This window comes from Bufo bufo, chromosome 3, assembly GCF_905171765.1.
Source record: "Bufo bufo chromosome 3, aBufBuf1.1, whole genome shotgun sequence".
Taxonomy (NCBI): Eukaryota; Metazoa; Chordata; class Amphibia; order Anura; family Bufonidae; genus Bufo; species Bufo bufo.
The window spans coordinates 327,812,270-327,834,964 of record NC_053391.1 but is presented as its reverse complement, the minus strand read 5'-3'; the positions used below and the strand labels follow the sequence as shown (position 1 = coordinate 327,834,964).

At 43.8% G+C, this 22,695-nt stretch overlaps 1 protein-coding gene across 2 annotated transcripts; it reads left to right on the top strand.

The window, feature by feature from the left end:
• Positions 1 to 1,566: 1,566 nt before the first annotated feature.
• On the top strand, positions 1,567 to 9,105 carry C3H1orf216 (chromosome 3 C1orf216 homolog). 2 transcript variants are annotated; one of them, XM_040424383.1, is made up of 2 exons: positions 1,567 to 1,635; positions 7,316 to 9,105. In XM_040424383.1, exon 2 carries the CDS (start codon positions 7,342 to 7,344, stop codon positions 8,185 to 8,187), a length of 846 nt encoding a protein of 281 aa, XP_040280317.1. In that variant the 5' UTR covers positions 1,567 to 1,635; positions 7,316 to 7,341; the 3' UTR covers positions 8,188 to 9,105. The 2 variants fall into 2 exon arrangements, with proteins under 2 accessions (XP_040280317.1, XP_040280318.1); XM_040424384.1 differs by having other exon boundaries at positions 1,583 to 1,631.
• The last annotated feature ends 13,590 nt before the right edge of the window (positions 9,106 to 22,695 follow it).

The following is a 22,695-nucleotide window of genomic DNA, read 5'->3' as shown; positions in this document are numbered from 1 at the left end:
TCTTCTCTTTTCTCTCTTCTTCTTTTTTATATTCACAGATTTTTTATATTCACAGATTGGAATGATGCTGCGGAATCAAGATGTGTGACGTACCCGGTGCACATACACTGTATCCACATGTCCTCACTTGTCTATATGAGTGCCCTCATTGTGACTTGTTATTTTGGTTCGGCTAGTTTTTCATCGCCTCGATTTACATTTTGTGTCAGTCCACACTGCGGTATATTGAAACATGTTTGTTTTGGGGGGATCTGTGGGTGATCTGGGTGAGGATCGTGACACTTGTGTTGCGGTCTCCACTGTTCGCCCATGGATGGTGGGACCTGTGTCCTTTGAGATACAGTGCCCTTCCTTGCCCCCTCTTTACATACTTGTTGTATAGCACGGCTTGTATTCCCGTGTTGCGCTGTCCTGTCCTTATGTGCATGGACATGCGCATACACAGTGGTGGGACACAATGACCTTTTACAATATGGCCGACCGAGCTTCTTGGCAGTAGTGCGCATGTCCGTGCGCGTGTCTCCGCAACTATTGTTGGTGACGTCATGCCGTGACTGGACGCGATTGGCGTCTGCGCACTATCTGTTTCCGAACGCCGGTTCGATTGATATGCGACATGTTTGATGCGGTGGACGGCGCTGGGTATGTCAACACTTTCTTTCTTTCTTTGCGGCATCATCATTTTTATTACTTGCATTATTGTGTACACCTGTCTCTTATCACCAATTACCTCGTTGTAGGTCATAATATGTACACCATATATTATATTTCTGATGTATTATTATATCATCTTTTACTTATGGGTATTACACAATTGTATTTACATATGGAGATTGTATATGCACTTTTGCACTTTAAATTGTATATTTTATTGTTGATTGATTGTATCATGATGTAATGGGGGTTGGACTATATATACCCCAGCATACACTGTGTTAATTGCTTGAAAAAGGCTCTTGTTTGGAGCTGAAACGTTGCCATCTGCATGGGTGATTAAAGACCAGTATATTTTTACTTGGAGTGCTGTCCTTTCTTCGTTCCTGTACATCTGGGGTAAGCAGCAATATCCCTGGACATAGCACCCATATTGCTTGTTTCCAGTGCCGCCGCTACTTTCCCTTTTTTTATATATATATATATATATATATATATATATAGACATAGACAGGCAGCTAAACATGATAATATTATACACATATTATTTGTGTTTCTTGTACACTATATCTAAGTATTTTCTACATTATGCCTGAAGGAATTTAAGATAAAGGATTGACCCCTGCTGTGCCAGGGGACTGAGGACAGGAGTGATTTCTCCCTGTAAAATGCCCCTGCCCAGGCAACATATCTGAGCATCCCTCTGCATTCATCCCTCTGTATGTATCTAGACAGCAGATCTCAGTCTCTTCTTTTTTTCCGACAGGCAGACATGACCTGGAGCAGGGAGCAGCACTTAACAATGGGGTTTTTCTTAGGAAATGACGAATCTGGCTTTGAGAGTGGATGAGCTTTGAAGGTCTGGGCTGACTGCACATAGGAAGTGTGTAACCACTGACGTATCCTGCACAGGAAAGCATTCCCAGCCTTCACTGCAGCAGGAGGAGCAGCCTGGACCCTCAGCTGGAGCACATACTGTAGGTAGGTCTGTCCCTGGCTGCTGCTAGAGACACTGCGGGGACACATGGTGACATATAAGTGTGGTCCTTTACTATTAACAGGTTGTTGGCAGGGTGGGGGTGGGGCACTTACATAACACCTTTAGTCCACCTGATAAGAGTGGGTGATTGGGGACTATTCTATGCAGTGTGAATAGAGTGCATTATATCCTATACATTTAGTGCATTTACTAGGGGATTTCACTGGATATATGTGATTTATATTAGAAAAGATTGTAATGCCCTGCTGTGCTCCTCTTCCATTCACATCCATACGTGCTATTCCTATCTCTGTTCCATTTCCATCCATACATGCTCCCCCTATCTCCAGTATGTGTACAGGATGGGGGTTGTAGTGATGCACGGTATACTGTATACAGCAGGATGCTGCAGCAGTCGCTGTCCTTTCAGCACCAGGCAATCAGTGCAGGAAGGAAGCAATGTCAGCTTCCAGCAGCACCTCCTCCCGCCTCCTATAGCTGAGCTCCTACCATAAAGACCACATTCACCAAGAGAACCTAAAGGCATCATCATGTCCCCAGGAGCTACTGGTACAGATATGCCTGCAGATGTCTTCTGGAGGTTTCCAGAACCAGACGCTTGAGCTGAAGTAGTAATTATGGAGGAAGACATCTATCTGGACTACCTAACAGTAATCCCACCAATCCCTTTTTATCATAGTTTAAACAGGAAGCAATATATTACTTTTAGTCGCACAGTAAAAAGAAATGGGATAGGTTTTAATTTCATTGTCACTTTAGATACTGTTGCATTAAGACAATTGTGAACCTGAATGTACAGCATCCACAAGTACATATACATTGGACCTCATTTAGAAGAATTGTCTGACAGTAAGGTGGTCTTTGTTGCCCATAGTAACCAATCAGTTCAGCCGTCATATTTTTTAATTGCTGGTTGCTTTGGGCAACAAAGAGTCTTACGGTTAGTTTTAGTAAATGAGGCCAAATTGTGCATATAAGGGGAGATTTATCAAACTGGTGTAAAGTAGAACTGGCCTAGTTTTCCAATAGCAACCAATCAGATTCCACCTTTCATTTTTCATAGCTCCTTTGGAAAACGAAAGATGGAATCTGATTGGTTGCTATGGGTTATACTTTACACCAGTTTGATAAATCTCCCCCATAATTTTCAACCACATCAATAAATAATGAGAAATGACCACCTACAATGTTGAGCTGTAACACGGTATAGAATATGATAGTAGCATGGGGGATATGTATGGTGAAACCCCAGGACATGCAGGGCTAAGCGGTAATGGTAGCATACATGGGTAGATGGTTTACTATTTATTATATCTCATTGGCAGTTAGGAGACATGAATCAGTGTTTCGTATTGGCCAGTTAAAGGCGAAATTATTTCCATATGTACTGACAAATCAATGGGTCTGTGTAAACTATCATTATATAATTCTGTGTGAAGTTTGCCCTGTCCTGCCATTTGTGGCTGGATGAATGTCCAATTTGGTCATGTGATTAGGACCAAATATTATACAATGAAATGCATGGTTGCCAGCATTTCTGAATCAAGTTTTTAGAGACAATTCCAAGTTCTGCTTGTCCTGGCTCAGAAATAGCTGGGGTTTATTATGTAAACTGCCCTCAGAAGTGGGTATTCCCGTGTGTTTGGGTCAGGCCCAGGTCATGGCTTAAATGCCCCAAATTTACCTACACAAAAGTATGGTAACCTCTTTGCGATGACCACACATGGTCTACTTAAAAAAGAGGACAAATAAACATATGGAAAAAGGAAATTGAACCACTTGTCATCTGGTGGTCTATATCATGGGTGGTCTTCTCAAGCAGACATTTCAGTCTCCTGAGCTTTTTATCTACCATAGTGAGAGTAAAAAGTGGCAAACTATAACTTACATATTTTACACTATACAACTGGTATAAAAGCATTGATGAATCAGCCCCATTGTGCTCATAGATGTGTATGTAGCACGTGACACATGGTTTACCATTCCTACCATATAAATGATTCTAAAAAGAACAAAATTGTCTTTTTGAAAACAATAAAACCCTTGTTTAAGGACTGTTGACCTCTCCATGCGGGGAGGTGTCAAAGACCCTTGTGTTTCTTACAGAAACAGTGGTTCCTTCTGTTAACTTGATTAGCGCTTCTATTTCAGTATCTCACTATACATGTGACTGACATTAAAGGATAAACTGTATCTTGTGCTAAGCAACTATTTGATAGCAAAAATAAACACTGAAAATGAAGCCTTTTAACTTTAGTCAGGCGGCACAATTTATAAAGGTCATCTATAAATTTCACTTTAATACTAATACAGATTTGATATCCTCCAGGGTATAATAGCGCAGTGTTAACTCATGATACACTCTAATGTAAATCATCATGTTCCAAAATTAGCAAACAATTATTGACATGTAAGACCCTTTTTTCTGTACTGAAAGAAATATTGTATTTAGCTAAACAAATGTGTTACAATAGCTGGAAATACTTGTCACTTGAATTATTTTTTCCATAATTCAATAGTACGAGCGAAACTTGTACAACCGCAATTTCCAAAAATTTGGGACACTGTGTAAAATATGAATAAATGTAAATAAAACAGAAAACAATTATTTGCAAATCTCATAGACCCATCTTTTATTCACAATAGATCACAGAACACAGATGTTGAAAGTGAGACAATTTACCATTTCCTGAAAAAAATTAACTCATTTAGAAGTTGATGGCAGCAACACATCTCAAAAAAGTTGGGACAGGGGCAAGAAAAGTAAGTGGTGCTAATAAAAACAACTGGAGGAGCACTTTGCAACTAAGTCACATGACTGTGTAGAACACTAGCATGTTAGAGAGGCAAAAACTCTTAGAAGTAAAGATGGGCAGAGGTTCACCAATCTGCAAAAAACTGTCTAAAAGTTGAGGAGCACTTTCAGAGAATCTGAAGAAATCTGTGTGCGGGACAAGGCTGACGGTCAATATTGGATGCTTGTCATCTACAGGGCCTCAGGCAGCACTGCATTAAAAACAGGCATGATTCTGTACTGGAAATCACTGCATGGCAGAAGGCATATGTTAACTCACTGCCATCTTCTCTGGGTCAAAGCTGATTTAAAATGGAATGAGGCAAAATGGAAAACTGTTCTGTGGTCAGATAAATCCAAATTTTAAATTTTTGGGGTAAACCACAGGCGCCATGTTCTGCGGGCTCGAGAGGTGAGGAACTATCCAGCTTGTTATCAGTGCACAGTTCAATAGCCTGCATCTCTGATGGTATGGGGTTGCATTAGTGCCTATGGCATGGTCAGCTCACCCATCTGTAAAAGCACTATCAATGCTGAACAGTATACAGAGGATTCAGAACAACATATGCTCCTATCCAGACAATGTATCTTTCAGGGGAGGCCTTGCATATTTGAGCAAGACAATACTAAACCACATACTGCATCCATCACAACAACATGGCTTTGTAGAAGAAGAGTCCGGATGCTGAACTGGCCTGCCGCAGGCCAGGCCTTTAATTAATAGAAAATATTTGTCACACCATGAAATGAAAAATCCAGCAAAGAAGGCCCAGGACTGTTTAGCAGCTAGAATCATACATCAGGCAAGAATGGGACAACATTCCTCTCCCAGAACTCCAGCAATTGGTCTCCTCAATTCCCAAACATTTGCAGACTGTTGTTAAAAGAAGGGGGATGCTACACAATGGTGATGGGCATGGTCTTGTCCCAACTTTTTTGAGATATGTTGTTGCTGTCAAGTTCTAAATAAATTCATTTTTTCATGAAATGGTAAAATGTCCCACTTTCAACATCTGATATGATCTGATCTATTGTGAATACAATATGGGTCTATGAGATTTACAAATCATCACATTTTTTATGTACATTTATTTACATTTTACACAGCGTCCCAACTTTTTTTAAATATATGCACAAGAAACTTTGTAGTATATGTTATCATAGGAAAAAAAGCTTCTCTCTCCACTTATCAGCCTCCAATCTTTCTCCCCTGCCTCCTGCACTGATAAATATGTGGCCACAGGATGAGAAAGGCGCTCATAGGGTAAATATGTGTCCTGTGGTCCTGTGTCCTTACAGCACGCACCACGTGTAGTAGCCGGGCCAGAATACCCCAGCTACATCAGCCTCACCACCGCAACAGCATTGCCTGACCAAGTATAATAGCAAAGCCACAGCGCTTCAGTCATATCTAATTCATCTCTGGCAAAGCATTGTACTACATTGTCAGTAAAAGTGACCGGGGAGCATTAATCGAACAGCAAACATCCAGCTGCACCTACAGCTGCAGCACACCAGACTTGATAAAGGGGTCATGCGCACCCCGAAACGCGTTGTCTCTCAATAAACCCGTACTTGTCAAACCCGGTTGTGATTTGCGCCTCATGTCCACCAGCTCGCCAGACCACCAAAGTCGTGACGGGCACCGTCAGTATTCCTGCACTGATAACTCAGTTAATTGTTAAAATTGGGTCTTCAAAGAGTCAGAGGTGAAGATTAGTTCACTGAGGGATCATGTTACAGCTGATGCCCACAGAAGTCTATGGAGTTGTGAAGGAAGCATAGGCCTCTTCACTAACACTGGATCTTGAGTGCTGGTTGAGCATGATACGTATTAGTGTATCTGCCCACTGTGGAGCTGGGTTCAGGGAAAGCTGCCAATCAGAAATGGAGCCAATAGAGCCTTGCAACTTTTTAAACAATTCAGAATATAAGTGATATAATGGCAAGATATAGGGGGTCATTTACCAGAAATACGCCTATATTTGGTGTATTTCTGATTTAGATTTCAGCACAAAGGTTATTTGCGCTGCAAAATGGGACTTATCCCTGCTCATGCCAGGTCTAAAAAAGTGGGTGTGGCGTGGGCAGGGAAGGGGACAGGGCAGTAGGCCCGTCTCATTCATCATTTTCTATGCCTGTTGTAGGCATAGAAAATGGTCTAAATTTAAGCCAGCAATGAAGATGTCTTACATTTAGACCGGCGGTGGATATGCCAAAGTTATGTAGAGCGGGCGCCTCTATATAGGTTTGGCAGATCCACTGCTAGCTAAAGGGCTTATTATGATTCTTAATAAATGACCCCCATAGTGTTATTCCTTATTTACACCCTTATTCTGAAACAGCGACTGCCGCATCTGAGCAATTTGAGAGCTATTTGAGAGGGAGGGAGCTATCTTTGTCCTCTGATTGGCACCTCACAAATACAATTGGCATGGTACTTGGCATGGCAGCTGGGGGCCTTCTGAATATAGGAATATTACAGTATTTAAAAGTTATCAGTACAGACCAAGAAGTGGCCCTGTTATTAGGCTTGGTGGGCAGTGCAAAAACTGCAAGATGTTAAATGCAGTGATTGCCTCCACTCTATGGGAAGAAGTGATGGTTTCTGGGCAGCAGATCACTGTTCGCACAACATGATCTGCTGCCCAGAAATGATGATTTAATGTGCTGCACAAAATATCATTTCACCTAATGAACAAGTGTTTCATCGGGTGCCAGTTCATCTGGTGATCAGCAGCCCATTTACATGGGCAGATTATTTGGAAAGAATGTTTGTACTAATATTCATTCCCAATAATCTGCTTGACAATTGTGCAGTGTAAATCCACCATAAGAAACTGACTTTCTTGTACTTAATTTAACAGGTAAAGGAAAAACAACGTGTGCAGAGATGTTTGCCATACAGAAACCTGAAAGCAGCCCTCACCAGTCTCCTTTTTATGGCACTAAGCCTCTGGGAAGCATACCGTTTCCCAGTGACAAAGAGAGGAAACAGGACACTAATTTTAACATTTTGGAGGAGGCATATGATAAAAATGAAAACTGGAGGCAGGAGAAGAGAGTTGAAGGTGACTGGGAAGATAAACTAAATGAAGACAGTGACAAAATTCCATTAGAAGATAACAGAACCAATCAAAAGAAGAATGCAATGGTAAAATTGAAGGCTGCCAAGTCTGAAGGGATCAGCTTGTCTTCTTCAGAGGAAGAAGTCAGAAGCCCCCCGGAAGGGGCAGAAATAATGCAATTAGGAATGGACACACCAGCTCAAGAGACAACAAAGGGATGCAACGAATGGCCAGGATCACCATTAGAAGACAACGGTTATGCCAGCAGCTCACTTAGCATTGACAGTCCTGACAGTATAACTGACACTACCTGGGAGGACTCCAAAGCTCCTACTTTAGAATCCACTAAACAGGAGAATCCTGAAATGGAGAACTCTGAAGATGAATCCTCATCAGATTCAGAATCCCTCACACTGACACTGACGGAAGCTTTCCAGAGTCTACAAGACAAGGAAAAACTAAAGGAGCAAGAAAAAGAGAAACACCATGCACAATTGATAATGTATAGGAGACTGGCTCTTCTAAGATGGATCAGAAGCCTTCAACAACGAGTGAAGGATCAGCAGAACAGGCTTCAGGAGAGTTTTGACACTATCCTAGACAACCGCAAGGAGATCTTGAGGTACATCCAGCATGGCTGCAATAAATTACCTACTAAGGAAGCTGCGTGAGAAAGTAAAAATCATACCTCTTCTAGATGTGTAAAATGCTCATCCTAATTTTCTTCACCCTTGAACTCAAAATAGTCACAAAAACATAATGCCATGTGCAGAAAAGCCAGATTTAAAAAAATATATACTGAAGGCCACTATTACAACTTTTACGTACCCAACCAAGTACTGGGAGTGGGAGAGTAACTACTGTATTTATTCACCTTGATGTTATATAAAGAAGTAATAAAGTGACAAGAAACATAATAAATGTTTACATTGCTATAACATTCCCATCGAATAATCTGTAAGATCAATTCTTTTGCACAAGCAATGAGATAAAAATACAAAATGCTTTTATTCATCACCATTCAGAAAAGACTACTCTATTATTTTAGTTGAATATATTTTTTATATAAATGTATTATGTTACCATAAAAAATCCTTTGTGTAATTGTGTGTGCTATGTTAATACATTAAATAACAGAATTAGAAAAAAAAAATTTAAAATTCGGCGAAGCAGCCGATTCGAATTTTCAATAAATTTGCTCATCTCTAAACAAAATATTAAATGCACAATATATTGCCTTTGGCACAAAAAGTAGCCATTACCATAAAAGATGTACTATGTATTTTGTAGCATTTGTTGAGCAGATCAATGTGATTATGCCACAATAATTCATGTGATTTTCATTCCGTAGGAATAAATGGGATTGTTGCCTTCTAGACACATAATATGCATCAATACAATTTATTAAAAGTGTTTTCCAGACTACAAAATGTATAGCCGCACCCCTTCATTTTATACCATGCACAGCCCCGTAATTTCTAGTAAACAATCAAATGGATGAGGAGCTCAATGTAGCACTGCGGCACCTTGAATCAGCTGATTTACTGGATGGACCACCACCAGGATAATATTGTTGGCTCAACCTGAGGACAGGCGAGCGCTCCGTACAGTATTAGAATGTATTGGCTCCTATGAGCCAAAGTTATTACTTCGCAAAGTCTCGCGAGACTTCACATAACTTCATAATTCAATTTCTACTGTAAAAAACTATTTCCCGAACTCGGGAACTGAACCCGAGTTGGAACCGAACCCAAGTTCGGGAAATATTTTATTACAGTAGAAATTGATTTATGAAGTTATTATGCAAAGTCATGCAAAACTTCGCGGAGTAATAACTTTGGCTCATAGGAGTCAATACATTCTAATACTGTACGGAGCGCTCGCTTTGTACAGTATTCAAGCGAAGTATTATGCGAATCGACTTCCGATGTTTTATCCGAAGTCTATTCGAATATTCGCGCTCAACACTAATACTAAATGTTATCTGACAGATATTTGGTATTGCTGTAATTGTATTGACCTGGAGAATAAAGTTCTTATGTCTCCTATACTACATGGTGGATGTTAAAAATAATAATGATAAAAAGAAAAACAATTGCAGAGTTGCTGTTTTTATTCTCAATTTCACTCCCCAAGAAATATTTTTCCAAAAGTGTATCCACTAAAACCTGTTCCACATAAAAATAGCCCTTTTATGGCTATGTTGACAGAAAAAAAATGTTTAGGCCATGGCTCTTGGAAGACAAGGATGTCAAAACTAGAAAAGTCATCCTGAAATGCCATCTTTAAAAAGTTTAAATAGTTGATTTACTGGATAGAACAATTCAACATTTAGGGAGCCTCAGTTGCAGTTTCCACTAGAAAGATGGACAAAATAGCGCAGTATGTTGTGTTCACTCATCCCTAGTTATAATGCTTTTTCTAGTTATAATGATTTTTAACTCTGCAGTCTGCCCTTTTGAAACAGAAGATTCATACTTACCTGCTCCACTCCTCTCCAGTCGTGCTGGCCCCACTGTCTCCCTCTTCCGGTCTCCTCAATGTTTACATCTGGCGGTATGGTCACATTCACTGCTCCAGCCAATGACTGCCTTCAGTGGTGACTTGCTGCTTGTGGCCACATCATGGCTGAAGCCAGTCGGGAGAAAAAGTATGGGGACCAGAAGACAGAGACAGTGGAGGCAGTGCAGTGCAGAGGACCGGAGTGGCTTGGAGCAGGCTGTGGGCACTAGCTTAATAATCTTAATTACTGGAAACACATGATACAATTAAACAAACTACTTGCCTGGTAATGGCATTTTTGGAAATAGCAAGATCACTATTGGATAGGGTACAAAATGCAACTGAAAGATGACTATGCCATGAGATAGATGAACTAGATATCAAGTGCTTTCATATACAGAAATAAAAAGGTTCCATTTAAGGATCCTCTACTCAAATGTTTCACAGATCCCACAGATGAGGTGCTATTCCTACAGCATGGTGGACATTTCTAACTGCACTGCTCAGCATTCTTCTATTCAGAACAATTGATAGCTCCTCACACATGGTTCTGTACAGTCCACTTCATTGACAGGTCATCAGTAGCACATCAGGGTAAAACAAATGGATGATTACCCTTATCTAACTTTTTTTTTAACAAACTATAGGCAGGTAAAATAGATTCAGTAGAAGGGTTTATATGTTGACATGTGCCATTATTTGTGGTTTGTTCATTGTCTTGTTCATACTGTTCATTACCAATAAATGTCCATTGATTAAAATCACAGTTTGCTCTATCCATTGTGTATTTGCCATAGTTGTTCCTCCTTGATCTGGTCAAAACATGGTAAAATTTGGCAAACAAGATGAAACCCTTTATATTTTACATAGGGTTTCACATGATCATTTTTATCTGTAAAAGGGAGTTTGGACTTTCAGTCTCCTGAGCTACTAAATCAGGCATCCACAAACTGTGGTCCTCCAGCTGTTGTAAAACTATAACTCCCACAATGCCCTGCTGTAGGCTGATACCTGTAGGCTGTTCGGGCATGCTGGGAGTTGTAGTTTTGCAACAGCTGAAGGGCCGCAGTTTGAGGATGCCTGTACTAAATAGTGATGAGCTGCAGGGGCAATATTCGAACTCACAATATTTCGCGAATATTTTGTAGAATATTCATCATATATTCGCGAATTCAAGATTATATTCTTGATTGCGAAAATCGGCAATGTAATATTTGCATAAGGAGAGAGCACCTTAATCAATGTGAGGAGACCTATAGGCCATACATGCTCCTCTGGAATTCTGGGAGGAAAGGGATGCAAATGAGCTCTTAACAAGCTCTGCCTCAGGAGATTTAGTTCCCCCCTTGCTCGGACACAGGCCTCTTACCCAGTTAAGCCAGTACTCTCTGCTCTGCACTGATGAGGAGCAATCACCCCGAATCAGCTTTCTGTAGATGAGGTGCTGGCTTTTTTAATATCCAAGTCATGTCTCAAGGCTTATTTTAAGAGCTGAACATTGACTTATAGGATAGCTGCCTTACATCTGGTGACATTAGAGGCAGAGCTTGTTAAGAGTCCATTTGCATCCCTTCCCTCCCAGAATTCCAGAGGAGCATGTATGGCCTATAAGTCTCCTCACACTGATTAAGGTGCTCTCTCCCTAAAGAGAGTTAGTTCCCCCCTTACCCGGACACAGGCCTCTCACCCAGTTAACCAGTACTCTCTGCTCTGCGCTGATGAGGGGCAATCACCCCAAAAGAGCTGTCTGCAGATGAGGTGCTGGCTTTTTTAATATCCAAGTCATGTCTCAAGGCTTATTTTAAGAGCTGAACATTGACTTATAGGATAGCTGCCTTACATCTGGTGGCAATAGAGGCAGAGCTTGTTAAGAGTCCATTTGCATCCCTTCTCTCCCATATTTGCGTAATTTGCGCAAAATACCGGCATGGGTCACTTATGCTAAATTTTTCAAGCTGGTATAAGTTTCCTCAGACTGGAGAAAATTGTTGGCACGGCAGAACATTAGAATAGCTTTATATGCAATTAATTATGCGCATATTTTTTCGCAATCCGTGCAACTTGTGACATCACAGAACTATGTCTGTAGCATGTATGTATGGACAGAAGAACCTATGACACTGCCTAACACTCAGCTACACTGTAGATCAATCTAACCTACACTGACTATATCCCCCTAACTATCTGAATTATATATATAAATTAACTGTCTAATGTAATACAACAAAGCACAGAGCACAGCAATGACACTGCTGTCTCTTTCATAACTGCAATAAACTTTAGAAAATAGCTGCTGGGGAGGTTCTTATATAGTAAGAGGTAGACAACTTTTCTATTGGTTGCTAGGGATGTTGCTAAGCTGTGACAAAGCCTTCTCATTGGCCCACAAGCTAGAAGAAGGGAGGGATGATCACCTGATGTGTACTGTGTTACAAAAAAACTAATGAATATTCGATTTTACGAATATATAGCGCTATATTTTAAATATTCGCGAATTCTCGAAGTGCCGATATTCGCGATTAAAATTCGCTATTCGAATATTCGCGCTCAACACTAATACTAAATGTTATCTGACAGATAATTGGTATTGCTGTAATTGTATTGACCTGGAGAATAAAGTTCTTACCTCTCCTATACTACATGGTGGATATTAAAAATAATAATGATAAAAAGAAAAACAATTGCAGAGTTGCTGTTTTTATTCTCAATTTCACTCCCCAAGAAAAACTTTTTTAGTACGTTATATTTTTCCCAAAATGTATCCACTAAAACCTGTTCCACATAAAACTAGCCCTTTTATGGCTATGTTGACAGAAAAAAAATGTTTAGGCCATGGCTCTTGGAAGACAAGGATGTCAAAACTAGAAAAGTCATCCTGAAATGCCATCTTTAAAAAGTTTAAATAGTTGATTTATTGGATAGAACAATTCCACATTTAGGGAGCCTCAGTTGCAGTTTCCACTAGAAAGATGGACAAAATAGCGCAGTATGCTGTGTTCTATTGTTCTGCTCTGTTACAGGAGCAATTAGGAATAATTATTGGAAGCCTAGCGCCGATGTGAGTCCTTAAAGTAAAAATAATGTTAGTCTCTTTCACAAAAGTTTCTACTGCAATTATGTTATCAATTTATGGACTATAAATCTCTCTTATAACAAAAGCAATTTTGCACTTTTTCCAACCTGTGCTACTATTATGTGCAAAAGGCTTTATTTTAAAGTAGTTATCCGAGATAATTAATAATCTCGGACAAGCCCTCCAACAGCCGAAAATAAAAAAATCATCTTATACTCACCCTTTGCTTCCATGCTGTTCTCTTCGGCTCTGGATTGCTCTTCCTACTGCTTCTTGTTTACAAACTGCAGTGATGACATTTCAGTATACACAGGGCCGGCTCCAGGATCATGTGGGCCCTTGGGCGATAAAGTCTCAGTGGGCCCCCTTACACAGTGGTAACTCTCTGAGTACAGATAATATAGTAGATATCACCTGCAGTCCTATGTAACAGCATAGCTAACACAGTCATGGCTATCTGAGTACAGAAAATGTAGTAGTGTTACCTGCAGTCCTATGTAAAACCACAGATAACACTAGTGCTGATAATGTGATAGTGTTACCTGTAGTCCTATGTAAACCACAGATAACACTAGTGTAGATCATGTAGTAGTGTTACCTGCGTCCTTAGTGTGCCTCTACCACAGACTCCATGCTGGCGGTGCTGCCTCCTCTTCTATCTTCATCTTGCCCTGCACAGAATGTCCTGATGCAGCTGCGTCAAGACAAAGGGAACACTGTGGGCATGGTGATGGTGACACACACACAGGGACAGACACACACACACACACACACACACACACAGGGACAGACACACATACACACACAGGGACAGACACACACACACACAGGGACAGACACACACACACAGGGACAGACACACACACACACAGGGACAGACACACACACACACACACACACAGGGACAGACACACACACAGGGACAGACACACACACACACACAGGGACAGACACACACACACACACACAGGGACAGACACACACACACAGGGACAGACACACACACACAGGGACAGACACACACACACAGACAGACACACACACAGAGACAGACACACACACAGAGACAGACACACACACAGAGACAGACACACACACAGAGACAGACACACACACACACACACACACACAGGGACAGACACCTGTGTAATCATCAAGCAACTTCTATCTAAAAGGGAATTCCACCTTTAGTTCTGCTCCAACCTTTTGTTACCTTCTAATATGACCCCCACTGATTCCCAGTACTGAGGGAACCTGGACTGAGGTTTAAAAGGGAATTATCAACATGTACCACAAGGTGGTCTAAACCGTAACCCATTAGGCACTGGCTAGACTGTGGGATGGAGTCTAAGCAATGCCTCAGGCCTCATGCACACTGCTGTTATGCGTCCGTTCCATGCATTGGTAACCACAATTTGTGGTCCCCAATGCACTGGCAACGTCCGTGCGGCGGCCGGGACAGATTGAGACCCATTCAACCTGAATGGGTCCATGATCCGGCCGCACCGCACAAAAAAAAAGAACATGTTCTATTTTTTTGCGGTGCGGAGGCACGGACGGAAACACCACAGAAGCACTCCGTAGTGCTTCCCATTGAGCGATTGCAGACCCATTCAAGTGATGCCCACGGCCGGTGTGCATGAGGCCATAGACACAGAAAGGGGCACACACACAGGGACAGACAGACACACACATCATGGCCCTCAGAATACACCTGGATCTGTATGATAAACCCCCTTAATTGCACCAGATTCCACTCCACTTGAACCCCACTGCCCCTGAGTGCTCCACCTGCCCCCTCATATATGAGCTCCATATGCTTCCCCTCACAAGTTCTGGTTCTCCAGCAGCACATCCTCCCTCACTCTGCATCTTGCAGGCAGGCACAGCCCCTCCTCCTTCCACAAGCTGCTGCTGCCGTCAGGGTTTGTCATGTGACCATGAAGGAGCATGTGACCAGTGATGTCACAGAACTCCTTCTAACAACTACATTCTAGCATAGGATCAATCATCTACCGAAACTCCATCTACCCTGTTCTGAGTTCTGGGGCCGCTTACCCCAGCAGTGCACATGGCGAAAATTGTCTGCATTGCTGGGGTAAGCTGCCCTAGAATTCAAAACAGGCAGGACACAGCTGCAGGAGTGAGCGGGCACAGTGGGCCCCTCCAGGAGCAGGGGGCCTCGGCATTTGCCCGGGTTTGCCGGGTGGTGGCGCCGGCCCTAAGTATACATAACGTTACTGCTACAGCCAATCACTGTCTTCAGAGGACTAATGGACCAGATCTGCAGAGAACTGCGCTGGACAAAGAGGTGAGTATGACATGATTTTGTCTGATCTCTTGGAAAAACCCTTTAGGTATTTAGGGTTAACCCGTAGGATACCAGCACCGTAGCTGTATGGTGCTGGGAAATATGCCTTAAATCCCAGCCCTGTATGGCTACAGCCTACTGATTGAGCCCCTGATCAGTCACTGATAGTCGGGCCCCTGCTGTATGCGACGGCATTGGTGAAAACATTGATGCCGGCACATTAACCCTAAGTGTGCTGTGGTGTAATACACTTACAGCCAATATATTACAATACAGATGTATTGTAATGCATTGTAGAAGGGATCACCCCCAAAGGTCCCAAAGTGGGACAAACTTACACTGATGTCAACCAACTTACATTACACTGATGTCAACCAACTTACATTTTCTGCCACCCAGACATGTGCCTGTTAAAAAGGCCTCTTTCACATGGCCGTTGACCCGCCGTGGCCGTATTGCAGCCCGCATACGGCGGGTCTGCAATACATGGGGCACCGGCCGTGTGCATTCCACATCACGGATGTAGACCCATTCACTTGAATAGGTCAGCAAATCCGTAGATGCGGTGCGGAACGGAAGCACGGAACTGAACCCCACGGAAGCACTACGGAGTGGTCTAGTGGTTCCCTGAAGCGATTTCTAGATCCCTGTATAGGAGTTAAAGGGTATATACTAAGAGACCACCAGCATAATGCCCTTAGGTTGAGCACAAAGTCAAACCGGTTGGTTGACACAGTGGTTCCACATCCACTACTGTAACAATGTGTATGGGCATATTGTCACGACCGCTATCCCAGCAGCAGTCGTGTCGCACCAGACGGAGGGGAAGGGGGACCCTTATCTACGGATGGGAATAGTATGGCCACCCCTGACTAACCCTAAGCTGGCACCTGTCTGCCCTGATACCCTAGATGGGGTGTGAACCCGTGCGGCGAGCAGGATGCCTAAACCCTCAGTCTCCCTAACAAGCCTAGAGTGGGGAAAGGCCGATGGGAGCACTAGTCACCATCACTCATGTCTAGGAGAACAGCAGGGGAAGACAGCAACAAACAAACTAAAGCAGAAATAGGCTTATCCAGTCACGAGCAGAGAAGGCGATCCCAATCACGACAGTCCACGCCGGACAAGAGCTCCACAGCAACACCATCAAACGATCTCCTTCAAAGGTCAGAATAGAACTGGAAGTAAGGACTATATCTGGCAATGACTGCAAGTGAAACTGAAACTAATATAGTAGCTGGGAGTGGCAGGACTCACCTGAGAAGGATGCCTACAAACTCCCAGTCAGGACAAAAAGGTTCACAAGGCAAAACCCGGATGACATACCCTGAACCATGGAGCAAACTCACAAGCTATCGCGAGTAGCAAGTCGCTGCGACCTTCTCCTCCCAGACCTGTCTGGATCAGTCACAGTCGTGACAGTACCCCCCTTTCTACGAGGGGCCCCCGGACCCTCAAGACCAGGCCTCTCCGGATGGGAGCTATGAAAAGCCCGAATGAGTCTGTCCGCTTTTATCTCTGAAGCTGGAACCCACATTCTCTCTTCGGAACCATAACCTCTCCAGTGCACCAGGTACTGAAGAGAGCGGCGAACATATCGTGAGTCAACAATCTTTTCTACCTGAAACTCAAGACTGCCATCAACAACCACCGGTGGAGGCGGTAGTGGCAATGGTTCAGGAGGTTCTACATATCTCTTAAGCAGAGATCTGTGGAAGACATTATGGATCCTTAGAGTCTGAGGTAGCTCCAGACGAAAAGCCACCGGGTTAATGATCTTAATTACCCTATAAGGACCAATAAATCTCGGACCTAATTTCCATGAGGGAACCTTCAACTTGATATTTCTGGTAGACAACCACACCAAGTCATTTACCCCAAGGTCTGGACCTTCAGAGCGCCTCCTATCAGCCACACGTTTGTATCTACCACCCATTCTCTTCAAACTTTCTTGCACACTCTGCCACACTGAAGAAAGTGAAGATGCAAATCGTTCCTCCTCGGGAATCCCAGACGGCCCGCCCTCACTAAACGTACAAAACTGAGGATGGAAACCATACGCACCAAAAAATGGTGACTTATCGGTGGATTCTTGACGACGATTATTAATGGCAAACTCGGCTAACGGTAAATAAGATGACCATTCCTCCTGATTTTCGGAAACAAAGCATCTCAAATATGTCTCTAGGTTTTGATTGGTACGTTCAGTCTGACCGTTGGACTGTGGATGGAAAGATGAAGAAAACGACAGATGAACCCCTAAACGAGAACAAAAAGCTTTCCAAAATTTAGAAACGAATTGGGTACCACGATCCGAAACAATATCGGAAGGGACCCCGTGAAGCTTCACGATGTGGTCAATAAAAGCCTGAGCCAGTGTGTTAGCATTAGGCAATGCGGCAAGAGCAATAAAGTGCACCATTTTACTGAATCTGTCAACAACTACAAGAATAACAGTTTTCCCCGCTGATACTGGTAGATCCGTAATGAAATCCATTGATAGGTGCGTCCAAGGCCTGTTGGGGATGGCTAGAGGTAAAAGACGCCCTGCCGGACGAGTATGATCTACCTTAGAACGAGCACAGGTAGCACATGCAGACACAAAATTCAACACCTCCTAACGCCACTTAGGCCACCAGAAGCGACGAGACACTAATTCAGAGGTTGCCCTACTACCTGGGTGTCCTGCCAGTGTGGAGTTATGGTGTTCTTTTAGTATCTCCAGGCGTAAATTTTCTGGCACAAACAGTTTACCTGAGGGGCAGGAGGCCGGGGCGTCCCCCTGAGCTTCCAACACCCTCCCCTCTAAACCTGAGTGTAATGCAGAGACCACCACCCCCTTTTGCAAAATGGGCTCTGGTACCTCAACATCACCCCCTCCAGGAAAACTTCGAGACAATGCATCCGCCTTAGTATTTTTTGCCCCCGGGCGATAGGTTATTACAAAATTAAACCTAGTAAAAAATAACGACCACCGAGCCTGTCTAGGGGTGAGACGTTTAGCAGACTCCAGATATAATAAGTTTTTGTGATCAGTAATCACCGTGACGGGATGAACCGCCCCCTCCAAAAAATGACGCCACTCCTCAAAAGCCAACTTAATAGCCAAAAGTTCCCTGTTGCCAATATCATAGTTCCTTTCTGCAGTAGACAATTTCTTCGAAAAGAAAGCACACGGACGCCATTCACCAGGGGACGGGCCCTGAGATAGTACCGCTCCCACCCCCACCTCTGATGCGTCAACCTCTACAATAAAAGGAAGCGAGACATCTGGCTGTACGAGAATAGGGGCCGAGGTGAATCTCTCCTTCAGAGATGCAAAGGCAGTTTTGGCTGCATGTGACCATTTGGAAAAATCGGATCCCTTTCGGGTCATGTCCGTCAGTGGTTTGACCACCAAGGAATAGTTCTTTATAAACTTTCTATAAAAATTGGCAAACCCCAGGAAGCGTTGCAATTCCTTCAGGTTCTCAGGCAGATCCCAGTCTATAATCGCCCGGACTTTCTCTGGATCCATGCGGAAACCTGAATCAGACAACACATACCCCAGAAATGGCAGTTCTTTTACGGCGAACACACATTTTTCTAACTTAGCAAACAATTTGTTGGCCCTTAATATCTGCAGCACTTGTCTCACATGGATCTTATGTGTATCCAGATCCGGGGAATAGACCAGGATGTCATCAAGATATATCACAACAAATCTCCCGATAAGGTGACTAAAAATATCGTTGACAAAATGTTGGAATACCGCAGGCGCATTAGTAAGACCAAATGGCATGACCAGATTTTCATAATGCCCTTCCGGAGTATTAAAAGCCGTCTTCCACTCATCCCCCTCTTTGATGCGAACCAGGTTATAGGCTCCTCTGAGATCCATTTTGGAGAACCATTTAGCACCAGCAACCTGATTAAAGAGGTCGGGAATGAGAGGAAGAGGATAGGGATCTTGGATAGTTATCCGGTTTAATTCCCGGAAATCCAGGCAAGGACGTAGGCCCCCATCTTTCTTTTTAACGAAAAAGAACCCTGCAGCCACAGGTGAAGAAGAGGGTCTGATGTGTCCCTTAGCCAAACTCTCCGAAATATAATCTTTCATAGCCTTCCTCTCCGGGCCGGAAAGATTGTATAACCGGGTTTTAGGTAGTTTTGCCCCAGGTAATAGATTAATCGGGCAATCATATGGACGATGAGGTGGTAACCCCTGACAACCCTTCTCAGAGAACACATCCATAAAATCTGACAGAAAGGTAGGTAAAGATGTTACAGAGAGTGTAGAGCACCTACTACTCAAGCAGTTGTCCTTACAATGTTCACTCCACTCCACAATCTCCCCGGCCTGCCAATCCACCACTGGATTGTGAGTCACCAGCCAGGGAAGCCCCAATACCATAGGAGCCGGAAGACCGTCCAGGACATAACAAGAGATATGCTCTTTATGGAGGTCCCCTACCTGCAGATGGATATTATGGATGATCTGAGTTAACTCTTTCTGAGTAAGAGGGGAGGAGTCGATGGCAAAAACAGGAATAGTTCTGCGTATCGGTTCTGGAGTAAAACCCAGAGCCTGAGCAAACCGTGAATCCACCAAGTTGACCCCCGCCCCACTGTTCAAAAAGACGGAACAGATCTCAGTCTTATTGCCCACCTCAACGGTAGCGGACAACAAAAACTGAGACATGCGTATGGAGGAAACGAATACGCCCAGACTGTTATCCTCCGCACAATCTGGGGACTCTAGTTTTCCGGCGGCTCCTTTGTTTGTGGTCTCTTGGGTTCTGAGGGACAAACCTTTACAAAATGACCCCTCCCCCCACAACGAAAACAAACCTCTGACCTACGGCGGAACTTAGGAGGATTCACCCGTCTAGTGGCGCCCCCTATTTGCATTGGTTCGACTGGATCATAACAAACCGATCCCTGCCCTATAGAGGCCTCCGTAAAATTTAATAGTCTCTCCCTGAGTCGTCTGTCGATTCTTATGGACAGAGACATAGCAGCCTCCAGAGACCCAGGTACCCCTGACAGAACTGACTCCTAAGGGCCGAATCGTTTAATAACGTATCAGTAGCCCACCTACAGAATTCGGAACAATATAGTTCAGCAGACCGGTTCTCTTGCCGAAGTCTACGTAGCTTAGACTCAGCCAGTGAGACCCTGTCCGGGTCATCATATACGAGACCCAGGGCTTCAAAAAACTCCTCCACTGATCGTAAGGCCAGAGAGTCTGATGGTAGGGAGAAAGCCCAAGCCTGCGGATCTCCTTGCAGGAGAGAAATTACAATGCCCACCCGTTGTTCCTCACCGCCGGAGGATCTAGGGCGTAACCTGAAGAACAATTTGCAAGCTTCTCTGAAGGTTACAAATTGGTCACTCCCTCCTGAGAACCTATCAGATAAAGCCACTTTTGGCTCAGGAGTACCTTGGTTTCCCGTAGAAACGGTGGAACCCAAGGATGGCTGCTGCTGCTGCAGCACTGTTGCTTTTAATCCTGCCACTTCAAGGGATAATCCCTGTAATTGTTTCGCCAAAACCGTAACCGGATCCATAGTGGAACAGAAAAATACAAAGCAAAACAGCAAGCAAAAAAAAAAAAAAAAAGAAATGTCAGCTTTTTTTTTTTTTTTAACCACCTCCAGACCGCCTAACGCAGGATCGCGTTCCGGAAGTGGCAGCGCTGCGCACAATCACGCATCTACGCGTCATCTCGCGAGACGCGAGATTTCCTGTGAACGCACGCACACAGGAACGGAAGGTAAGAGAGTTGATCTCCAGCCTGCCAGCGGCGATCGTTCGCTGGCAGGCTGGAGATGTGTTTTTTTTAACCCCTAACAGGTATATTAGACGCTGTTTTGATAACAGCGTGTAATATACCTGCTACCTGGTCCTCTGGTGGTCCCCTTTGTTTGGATCGACCACCAGAGGACACAGGTAGCTCAGTAAAGTAGCACCAAGCACCACTACACTACACCCCCCCCCGTCACTTATTAACCCCTTATTAGCCCCTGATCACCCCTGATCACCCCATATAGACTCCCTGATCACCCCCCTGTCATTGATTACCCCCCTGTCATTGATCAACCACCTGTAAAGCTCCATTCAGATGTCCGCATGATTTTTACGGATCCACTGATAGATGGATCGGATCCGCAAAACGCATACGGACGTCTGAATGAAGCCTTACAGGGGCGTGATCAATGACTGTGGTGATCACCCTATATAGACTCCCTGATCACCCCCCTGTCATTGATTACACCCCTGTCATTGATCAACCCCCTGTAAAGCTCCATTCAGATGTCCGCATGATTTTTACGGATCCACTGATAGATGGATCGGATCCGCAAAACGCATACGGACGTCTGAATGAAGCCTTACAGGGGCGTGATCAATGACTGTGGTGATCACCCCATATAGACTCCCTGATCACCCCCCTGTCATTGATTACACCCCTGTCATTGATCAACCCCCTGTAAAGCTCCATTCAGATGTCCGCATGATTTTTACGGATCCACTGATAGATGGATCAGATCCGCAAAACGCATACGGACGTCTGAATGAAGCCTTACAGGGGCGTGATCAATGACTGTGGTGATCACCCCATATAGACTCCCTGATCACCCCCCTGTCATTGATTACACCCCTGTCATTGATCAACCCCCTGTAAAGCTCCATTCAGATGTCCGCATGATTTTTACGGATCCACTGATAGATGGATCAGATCCGCAAAACGCATACGGACGTCTGAATGAAGCCTTACAGGGGCGTGATCAATGACTGTGGTTATCACCCCATATAGACTCCCTGATCACCCCCCTGTCATTGATTACACCCCTGTCATTGATCAACCCCCTGTAAAGCTCCATTCAGATGTCCGCATGATTTTTACGGATCCACTGATAGATAGATCGGATCCGCAAAACGCATACGGACGTCTGAATGAAGCCTTACAGGGGCGTGATCAATGACTGTGGTGATCACCCCATATAGACTCCCTGATCACCCCCCTGTCATTGATTACACCCCTGTCATTGATCAACCCCCTGTAAAGCTCCATTCAGATGTCCGCATGATTTTTACGGATCCACTGATAGATGGATCGGATCCGCAAAACACATACAGGCGTCTCCCTGGAGCCTTCCAGGGGGGGTGATCACCCCATATAGACTCCCTGATCACCCCCCTGTCATTGATCACCCCCCCCTGTCATTGATCACCCCCCCCCCCTGTCATGCTGCATTCAGATGTCCGTATGATTTTTACGGATCCACGGATACATGGATCGGATCCGCAAAA